Raw genomic sequence first — 10,000 nt, forward strand, 5'->3', positions numbered from 1 at the left:
GTGTCAGCGGCTCGCGAGGGGCTGTCTCCATCACCGTCCTCTCTGGGGTCAGGCGGTGTCAGCGGCTCGCGAGGGGCTGTCTCCATCACCGTCCTCTCTGGGGTCAGACGGTGTCAGCGGCTCGCTGCTGATGAATTTTTGATGCAGGTGGATAACGTTCACAGCATGGAGCACTGCAGCTCACAGGAAAATCAGCCGGTGAAGCTAGTCAAGGGACGGGGCCAAAGGATCCAGAGGGAAAGGAAGTGAGCTAAAGGAACTGGCCAACAGGGTCTGGGCTAAAGGAACTGAGCCTTAGTGCAGAGTTATGTGTAGATGTAAGTACAGACTCAGTTTTGCAGTAACTGTCCCTTGTGCAGTGTTATGTGCAGACTCAGTTATGAGGTACCCCACCCCTATGCAATGTTATGGCGCTAAGTAGACATTCAATTATACAGCAGTTCTCCTCTATCAGTGTTACAGCCCTAAGCATGCAGTAACTGTCCTTGTGCAGTGTTATGTGTAGATTTAAGTCTCAGACTTATATCTGCAGTAACTCTCCTACTGAGACAATGTAGCTTACCAGAAGGTAACGCGTTCACAGGGCAATGCTGTTGCTTACTTGAGCAAGATGGCTCAGATTTCTTCATTGTATATTCAACTGTTGTAATGGATAATATGTAAATATAAGTGATATAAATTTTGATAAGCACATAAATAATTAAGTGCAAGAAGCATAGCATTAAAAAGCTCTGGCCTAAAAAAACAGGCAAGCTAATGTCCTGAGGAAAATCATTCATGTGTTTGATGTTGGCAGAAAGAGACAGACAGGAGCCCTACTCCTTTTGCCTTATGTGTGTATCATTAAAGCTAACTGTGCTTCCTTACAGCAGTACAGACTCCACTAACAGTGTGCCGTGTTAACCCTCCCAGGGGGCGACACGCCCCACCTTTCAGCACAGTTCAGCTGTGAGCAACAGGAATATCGCAAACCATCAGTGTGTTGGTGAAATGCTCTCAGCCACTGGTTTCTAGTCATGCCTGCCTGTGCTGCCTACCTGTGCTGCCTGTCTGTGCTGCCTGCCTGTGCTGTCTGTGCTGCCTGTGCTGCCTGCCTGTGCTGCCTGCCTCCCATTCCTCCTCATCTGAACCCTCAGTCCTCACAAACCTGGGATATTCACTCCAGGTCTGAACTCACTCATCGGCAGGGAGCTGTAGGGCTCCAGCGTAGCCTCATGGAGTGGAGCTCCGGAAGAGTGAGCGTGCTGCTTCTGAATGATGTGCAGTATTGTTTTATAGCTGTGTAAACTCATGGCAGATATGGCTGCTTTAAAGCTGGGGTTCATGTAGGACTGGAGTGGGCACAGTGGGGACAGAGAGTGTCACAGTGGGGCCCTGTGACACACCCTGCTCATGCTGCCTCCTGCATTATTTCATAGCAACTGTCCAGTTGTGACTAAATGTTATTTTAATATGCAGTGCAATGAATGGCAGTTATATTAAAGACATGTATTTGGGAATTAAGAGACAGCATTGTGGTGTGACCTGGAAAATCAGAGTGTAACAGTGTCTGGAATTTAAATTAGGAGGGTTAAGGCCCTTGTGTCAGAGGTCCATTACAGTGAGCTGTGGAGAAGCCGGCTGTATATTCCCACTGTCTCCTTCAGGACAAGCCTCCAGGCAGCCTCTGCTTGCTGTGTTCCTCAGTTTATTTCCTAATTAGTTTACTTTGATTTGTTTACAAATCTAATGAGTACAAATGAGTACAAAGAGCTATAACTAATGTGGGTCTAGTCTCGAGATTCCTGCAGAGCTGTCTGTCTCTGGGTGAGTGGATTTTAACCTGAGGAATTATGAAGCAGGGTCCTCGGCCTGGAGGAGGCAGAGAGAGAGATTCTTTCTTACCCAACCATGTAACTGCTACTCCATGAATTGACTCCACAAAAAAGCACCTTAACAAATGGCTTTGATAGCCCTGTTCATGCAGGTCTAGCATGGAAAGAGTTTCCTTGTCTGCTCGTTTCTGTTTTTTCTTATTCTGCTGGCTGTACAGCTTGCCAGAGGAGTTTCACTCCATGAGGGAATCTTTGCACAGACACATGTGTAGGAACATAACTCTCATAGTTCAGTGTCCATCCATCTCTCCAAACCACAAAATGCAAGTTTTCTGCGTCCTGTAGTTGGTTTATTAATCTGGGCCAGAATGTGCTGAGGTGGGACAGTGTGATTTTTCCAGGTTTTTCTGGACGATGGCGTCCAGAGTCGTGTTTGTGCAGGGGTGATGCAGTGGGGTTGGGTAGCAGCCATCAGTACTGCACCTACTGAAACACTTCACTGGATATCCGTTCGGCTTCATCTGTGTCCAGACACACACACACTGAGTGCACTGCGCACCTGCTCACCGGACAGGCAAACACGCCGCCCACTTGCTGCTCAGTCATTCGTCGACCCACCTCACCCTTCCAAACAATTGTTTTAATTCCACATTCCAGAGCTGAATAGAAACTTTTGAAAAATAAGTTGTATTACATATTTTGTAGGTACACCTTACATACCCAGATATGGCCACAGTACAAAAAGCAGAATACATAATATGCTCATACGCACCTGCTCCGGCCCCTGGAAACAGATTCTGCATAAGGGAGTCCTCAAACCGCTGTCTGTGCAGCTCGTGAGGGACAGGAGCTCCTCGGACTTCTCTTTGGAACAGTCATCCGACGAGCTGCTGCATTCCAGGGTCCCCGATTGCTCTGCCACTGGGGCTGACCATTCCACTGCTGCTCTGTCCTCCTCCGGCCAGACAGCGCCCCCTAGCGGCGCCACAGTGGAACACTCTGGCTGGGGGCCACCTATCACAGTGTTGCTGTTGTCGGCAGCGTTGCCGGCTCCCGTGACTCCGTTGGCATGACTCTCCGAGTGTAGTCCGTTCATGGGGATGAGTGCAGGTGGCGGTGCTGATGGCGCTGGCGGCCTGAGCAAGAAAACCTTCAGGTCACTGAACAGGATGCCACAGCCGCCTTTCAGAAGGCCCTGGTTGCGCAGCATCTGTCTGCGACTCAACAATCCCCAGCACCATACAATGACACCGACTGCCAACAACATGTGACCTTTTGGTTTTTAATGTAAGTATACCTGTTTGAGTAATCTGATTTGATAACACGTGCTTAACACGCTAAACGTGCTGTTTTGTTGTTCGTTTTCTTGTAAGAGAAACGGAACTCATCTGAGTTACTTATTCAGTAATTTCATGCGAGTTTTTTTAATCCCAGATGTTTTTTGTTTGCAGTTCTTTCACAGCTGCCTTTGGTTTTAATTTATGTATACGTTCTGTATCGGAGGGAAGAAACTGTTAAATATGAAACGCTGTACGTTCACAGTAACAGTACAAACGTACCTCTCTGGCATTTTTGTATCTGTGTTACACATATGCCTATCACCATTTTCCCGCGCCACACACCGTATAGCTGCCCAGCTGAGGATGCTGTTCAACATCACAAATAACAAATACTATGGCAACGCATCAGTGGTTGGGACTGTAGTAACGTAAAGTCAATAGCTGATTCCAAGCATTTATCCCAGGTAGCGGTTTCAGGTGATGAACTTCAAAACAGAATATCTAATTGTTTTAGTGATGAACAGCAATAACGTGAATTAAATAACAGACTAAAATAAAACGAATAGAAAAATAAATCTTAACGAGAACACAACTCCGAAAATCAGTGTTCACGAAGATATTTCCTGCCTCCCGCCGACGCTGGAATGTATGTGCTCATTACTCCATAATCGCGAATGCACGAGTGTGTCCATGAATCCATTACTCCAAATGCAAGATTTTGACGATTTCGTAACGATTCGTAACGATTTCGTACAGTCCGAACGATTGCAATGAATCCACCGGAGCCCGTGTGAAAGCGGCGTAGCCTGCGACCCTGTCGTTCTTCAGGTCCCGCTGTGCTTTTCGTTTGAAACGGCGATATTATCGCCGAGCCCGGGCGCAGTTTCTGTGCTTAATGTCAATTTGCTTTGCGCTCCTCTACCAGCGACAGCCGCGCTCGTACCCAGTGATCCCAGCGACGGTGTTTTCCTCGTTTTTACATCTTACTTTATCGTCTTATTATCAATAATGTTCGTCTTTCAGGAACAATGCAAAACTACCAAATCAAAATCCAGTCTGTTGCAGTTGATGCGGAGTTCCTGTGGTCTTCCAGGACGTACGATAATTTTAAACATAACATCCTCTTTACGACCACAAAATTCACGTTTTAGGGACGAGATGAAACTGGTGTATCCATAAGTGGAATGATGTTGTATTGCAGCAGGTCTTTCGGTCGGTTCGTGTGTTCGTGGGCTCAGCGGCTGGTCGCTGGTGCTGCAGTTGAGTTTCAGCACCATGATTCCTGGGACAGCTCCCAAGCGCGGGCGCGTCACAGCCCGCGAGTGATGCAAAAGGGGGCGAGCATGCCGTGGAGCGTCTCGGCTCAATGTACATATTCATCATAATATAACGGTTATGCACTGTCCCAGTTCTGATTCGAAATTTCAACAGATACACCTTATTAAAAGCTAATAATCTCAAATATGTGGAATTTAATGACATTCTGTTTGAAGAGTTTTGAGGAAAAAAACTCGATTTGCAAAGGTAGTCATGAACATTGATGTTCGTGTTTCTGTGATTATTCTCGAATAATTCAATGTCAGATTATTTAGTAAAATGTAAATGTAAGTAAAATGTCCATCCAAAAAGACCATCCAGTGAAGAAAAGCGTGACATAAGCTTTTGTGTTAGTTCTTCCTGTGCACATATTTTTATTTTACTCAGATCTCAGTTCTGCTGCCAGAGTTGGGTATTTCCTGCTCTTGAATGCTGTAGAATATAAATTTACATGTTTGATAATAAATAATCCAGCCTTTACATCTTTAGCGATTCTCGCGATGTTATTTATTTGCAGCTGTGAAACTGCGCGTTTCTCTCAGCCCCTGGCAGGAACCATCTTCAGTCAGGCTTACAGACCATAATATCACCTCGTAATTCCCTGCCGCAGCTCCGACCCCCTCTGAAAGCGAGTTCGGTGACACTCTGCCTGGAGGGGACAGTCTGCACGGCAGCGGCCGCTGATGGGGTGCGTCAGGTGACAGAGCGTGTTTTCATGCTTCAGTCCCGGCTGCCCAAAGAGCTCCATAAGAATCAACACTGACGCAGCTCTCTGTCGCGCCTTACAGCACACTTCCCTGATCTGCCTGCTCTTCACGCCAGGGGCTTGTGTCAATCATCTCATTACTCTTTGATTACGTTTGACCGGCTGTCAGAGTAGCATTAAGCAGAAACTGCGTGTGAGATGTGGCTCTTAACCCGAGTGGAACAAAAAAAGTGTTTATGCAGGGCCACAGGGACCCCTCTCCTCTCTGTCTCTCTGGCTGTGCTGTGAATATCAGGTTGTTCCTGCAGATGTGAAATCTCTGGCGCGGCTTACATGTGCTGCAGATGCAGGCGAAGCAGTCCCAGCTTTCAGCAGTATAACTTTCCCCCCTTGTGAAGCCTCTTTATATCTACCAATGGAAAATGTTTGTAAATCGCACAGTCGAAGTCAATCAGCTTAATTCAAAAACAATCATTTAATTCATCAAACATCTTTATAGGAAATGACGGTCACCTTTCAATTCATCAATTGAATTTCAGTATCCCAAGTCTGTTAGCTGGTGAGTGTTTCTTCACAAAACAGTTGTACAAGGCAGACCAACGTAATAATTTGCTGGATTTTTCAGTCAGGTATACCTGTGAGTGTCTGTGTATCTGTCGTAAGAGTTCCAAACTGATTTTTAGGAAAAGTGTACCTTATATGCTCACTGAAATTGCATAACATTCTGAACAACAATGTTTAAGTTGTTACGAATACCATGTGAATTATTAATATATACTAATATCAGTAAATTTAATATTTTCAGAAATGTTCACGTTTTCACCACCAATAAAGTTTGTTCAAATGACATCTCGTGTATCTATTGGTTGAATTTGCTGTCAGTCATGAGACGACACCGCCCTCTTTCTGGCGGGTGGATGGTGACGGAGTGAAAGCTAAGCTAGCTGCAGCTAGGCTAGCAGGTACTCACAGCTGTAGTGCCTGATGTCTGCGACGTAATCAGGTACGGAAAGAAGATGTGGCTATTATTAATAATCTGTTACAGCGGCCTGATCACGCTAAACATGAAAAAATGCGTTTTCCTACAATGATTTGCGATGTCTCTGTGGGCAGCAGCTAGCGGGGCAGCGTCTGTGTAAAGTTAGGAAGAGTCTCCGCGTCCAGGCACAGTGCAGCTGGAAGGACGCCGGGCGAGAGTCAGTGCTGCTAACCGGCTGCTGCTTACGCTTTAAGACGGAGATAAATGCAGTTCTCACGATCAGAAGTTCAACGCTGAAAACATTTCCCGCATCGCGGTACTTTACGACCTTGTTTACGTTATTTTGATAGCTGGCTAACTAGCAAACGCGCTTTTATTGCAGACACTTTGCGCGTCTGGAGTGGGATACTCGGAGTTAGCTGTGGAAGTTTGACACCAGGGATGTCAGGCTCTTTAACGGCGGAGCAGCGGCGGAGGATCGAGGAGAACCGGCAGCGAGCTTTAGCGAGGAGAGCGGAGAGACTTGCGCTTCAGCAGGCAGCTGCGCCGGTCCGCGGACACGCTGCTGCTCCTCCTCACACCGCCCCCAGCATCCACCCTCATCTGCCAGCATCACACACCGCTACCGCCCCAGCAGAACCCCCGCACTGCAAGCAGGTCCCGCCATGGCAAAAGCCAGGAGGCACCCTAACGCCCCCCTCCTTAAAACAGGTACGACACATAGTATTGCTGGAGCTCGAATTGTGTGGAAGGTTTTTGGTTGGGTCTTGCGTTACTGTACTTGCTGCTTCCATTCTTTTCCTCAGACAAAGATTATAGCTCCTCTGCCGCTCCCTGCAGCCCGACCCTTTCCCAAAGGCACAGATTCCACCGACTCCACATCTACAGAATCCAAGTCTGATGTGGTCACCCAGTCAAACCTGACAGCAGGTAGTTTCTATGGGAAAGGAGTGAAGTCGGAGCAGAACCACGAGAAGGCGCCCCCAGCTGGTGCCGGCAGCGGGCCGCCCGCAAAGAGAGCAGCAGTTTCTGTGAGGGGGAAGTGTGTGGCTGACTCTGCGGGACGCTTCCGAGTGGAGGTGGGTTACAGCGCCGAGCTCATCGCTGTGTTCAAGAGCATTCCCTCCAGGAACTACGGTAAGCAGCACAGCAGATAACCTCCTGGCAGCTTTCTGCTGGTTCTGTTTAGGTTGTGTTTTGCTTGCGATGAGAATTGAAATTTTAGGACCCACATCTCTATGTGTGAGTGTGTGTGTGTGTGTGTGTGTGTGTGTGTATGTGTGTTGTGTTCTGGGAGAGCACGGGCCAGTTCTAATTCCAGTGCTGCGTAACTGTATGACGTCATCAGCAGCTCTCTGGATGACTCATTTGTGATGGACCCGTGTGTCCGCATTTACTTTCAGCTTTAGAACTCTGGTTGGGTTGCTTGCATTTACATTTACAGTTAGTCACTTATCAGAGGCTCTTATCCAGAGCAACTTGCATATGTTGCAGTTTTATCCATGTTTTTACATGGTTATCCATTCAAACATTCATAACAAATGTCATTTATTTTTGAAGCAGAATGCCCAAACTGAAGCATTTCCAACCCTTTATCTGTCTTCCTGTAATTCTGACAGACCCTGCAACAAAGATGTGGAACTTCAGCCTGGAAGATTACCACCAGCTCAGTATGTGCCTGCACCAGCTCTCTCTGCCTGCACCAGCTCTCTCTGCCTGCACCAGCTCTCTCTGCCTGCAGCAGCTCTCTCTGCCTGCAGCAGCTCTCTCTGCCTGCACCAGCTCTCTCTGCCTGCAGCAGGTCTCTCTCTGCCTGCACCAGCTCTCTCTCTCTGCCTGCAGCAGGTCTCTCTCTGCCTGCAGCAGGTCTCTCTCTGCCTGCAGCAGCTCTCTCTCTGCCTGCAGCAGCTCTCTCTCTGCCTGCAGCAGGTCTCTCTCTCTGCCTGCAGCAGCTCTCTCTCTGCCTGCAGCAGCTCTCTCTCTGCCTGCAGCAGGTCTCTCTCTGCCTGCAGCAGCTCTCTCTCTCTGCCTGCAGCAGGTCTCTCTCTGCCTGCAGCAGGTCTCTCTCTGCCTGCAGCAGGTCTCTCTCTGCCTGCACCAGCTCTCTCTCTCTGCCTGCAGCAGCTCTCTCTCTGCCTGCAGCAGGTCTCTCTCTGCCTGCACCAGCTCTCTCTCTGCCTGCAGCAGGTCTCTCTCTGCCTGCAGCAGGTCTCTCTCTGCCTGCACCAGCTCTCTCTCTGCCTGCAGCAGGTCTCTCTGCCTGCAGCAGGTCTCTCTCTGCCTGCAGCAGGTCTCTCTCTGCCTGCAGCAGGTCTCTCTCTCTGCCTGCACCAGCTCTCTCTGCCTGCACCAGCTCTCTCTCTGCCTGCAGCAGCTCTCTCTCTGCCTGCAGCAGGTCTCTCTCTCTGCCTGCAGCAGGTCTCTCTCTGCCTGCAGCAGGTCTCTCTCTCTGCCTGCAGCAGGTCTCATGGACATGTAAGGTATTAGTAACTTTGAAATTGCATTTGTTGTGTGCGTTTTCACATTTTGACTCAGACACACAGCTGGATAAGGGTCAGGTACATTACGGAGGTGCCCTGTGCGGCGTTTGGCTGGCAGCTGCAGTGCATGGGTGCAGTGGGCAGGTGTGACACAGGGCAGACCTGTAGGTGGCGCTGTGCTGCAGCTGCCCGGGTCTGACGGCACGTCTTCCCTCTTGCAGTGGCCGAGGTGGCGGGTTTGGCGACCGTGTCTCTGCAGCCGCTGGACGGGCAGCGGGAGGCGGGGGCGGCAGTGGGGGGCGTGGTGCCCGGTGCGGGGGGTGTGTCCCGCCCCGCCTCGCTCGGCCCACTCCTGCGGCTCTGTCAGGGCTGGCAGAGACCCGGTGCCACCCTGCAGGGCCGCTGTGCCCTGCTCTCCCGCTCACGCTTCCAGGTGGACCTGGGTTACCATGCTGATGTTATCGCTGCCTTCAAACAGATGCCCTCCAAGAACTATGGTGAGGGAGTGAGCACAGCCAGGGGGGGGGGGGGGCCGCAGTGTGTTTGATGGATTGTTTGCCCAGGGGTGTGCCTGCAGCACCGGGGGGTGGGGGGGGCGCAGTGTGTTTGATGGATTGTTTGCCCAGGGGTGTGCCTGCAGCAGCGGGGGGTGGGGGGGGCGCAGTGTGTTTGATGGATTGTTTGCCCAGGGGTGTGCCTGCAGCACCGGGGGGTGGGGTGGGGGGGGCGCAGTGTGTTTGATGGATTGTTTGCCCAGGGGTGTGCCTGCATAGAGCTACTGCAGTCACACAGTGTTACTCTTGTGTTGGATGTTTGCTAATGTGCCGCTGTGTGTTTATGCCAGACATGAAGACCAGAAAGTGGGATTTCCTGCTGGAGGATTACAAGAAGCTAAGTGAGTGGAGCTGTCTCTGCGCATGTACTTGTACACGTGTACGTTTGTGCGTGTGTGTATGTACGTATGCGTGCTTGTGTGTGTACACGTGTGTGTGTGTGTGTTTGATGTGTGTGTATGTGTTTGATGTATGTGTGCCTGCGTGCATGCGTGTGTGTGTGTGAGATGTTTGGTGTGTGTGTGTGCGCGCATTTGTGTGTGAGATGTTTGGGTGTTTGTGTGTGTGTGTGAGATGTTTGGGTATATGTGTGTGTGTGTGTGTGTGTGTGTGTTTGTTGGGTGTGTGTGTGTGAGAGCAATGTTTGGGTCTGTGTGTGTGTGTGTGTGTGTGTGTGTGTGTGTGCACGCGTGTGTGTGTGTGTGTGTGTGTGTGTGTGTGTTTGTTTGTTGGGTGTGTGTGTGTGAGAGCAATGTTTGGGTCAGGTGTGTGTGTGTGTGAGATGTTTGGGTCTGTGTGTGTGTGTGTGTGTGTGTGTGTGTGTGTGTGTGTTTGTTGGGTGTGTGTGTGTGTGAGAGCAATGTTTGGGTC

General features: G+C 49.7%; 2 protein-coding genes across 2 annotated transcripts in view; one reads left to right on the forward strand and one right to left on the reverse strand.

Moving 5' to 3' along the window:
• Positions 1-4,517, reverse strand: part of LOC118789061 (E3 ubiquitin-protein ligase MARCHF4-like) — a 17,521-nt gene extending 13,004 nt beyond the window's left edge. The window contains exon 1 of the mRNA XM_036545362.1: positions 2,587-4,517. Within this exon, the coding sequence (XP_036401255.1) occupies positions 2,587-3,081 (495 nt within the window). The 5' untranslated portion in view covers positions 3,082-4,517. The remainder of the gene's footprint in view (positions 1-2,586) is intronic.
• Positions 4,518-6,037: 1,520 nt separating this feature from the next.
• Positions 6,038-10,000, forward strand: part of smarcal1 (SWI/SNF related, matrix associated, actin dependent regulator of chromatin, subfamily a-like 1) — a 15,207-nt gene continuing 11,244 nt past the window's right edge. Inside the window, exons 1-5 of the mRNA XM_036544636.1 lie at positions 6,038-6,807; positions 6,903-7,233; positions 7,716-7,766; positions 8,798-9,073; positions 9,421-9,471. Of these exons, the coding sequence (XP_036400529.1) occupies positions 6,538-6,807; positions 6,903-7,233; positions 7,716-7,766; positions 8,798-9,073; positions 9,421-9,471 (979 nt within the window). The 5' untranslated portion in view covers positions 6,038-6,537. The remainder of the gene's footprint in view (positions 6,808-6,902; positions 7,234-7,715; positions 7,767-8,797; positions 9,074-9,420; positions 9,472-10,000) is intronic.

The sequence above is a fragment of the Megalops cyprinoides genome, chromosome 14, assembly GCF_013368585.1.
Source record: "Megalops cyprinoides isolate fMegCyp1 chromosome 14, fMegCyp1.pri, whole genome shotgun sequence".
Lineage (NCBI taxonomy): Eukaryota > Metazoa > Chordata > Actinopteri > Elopiformes > Megalopidae > Megalops > Megalops cyprinoides.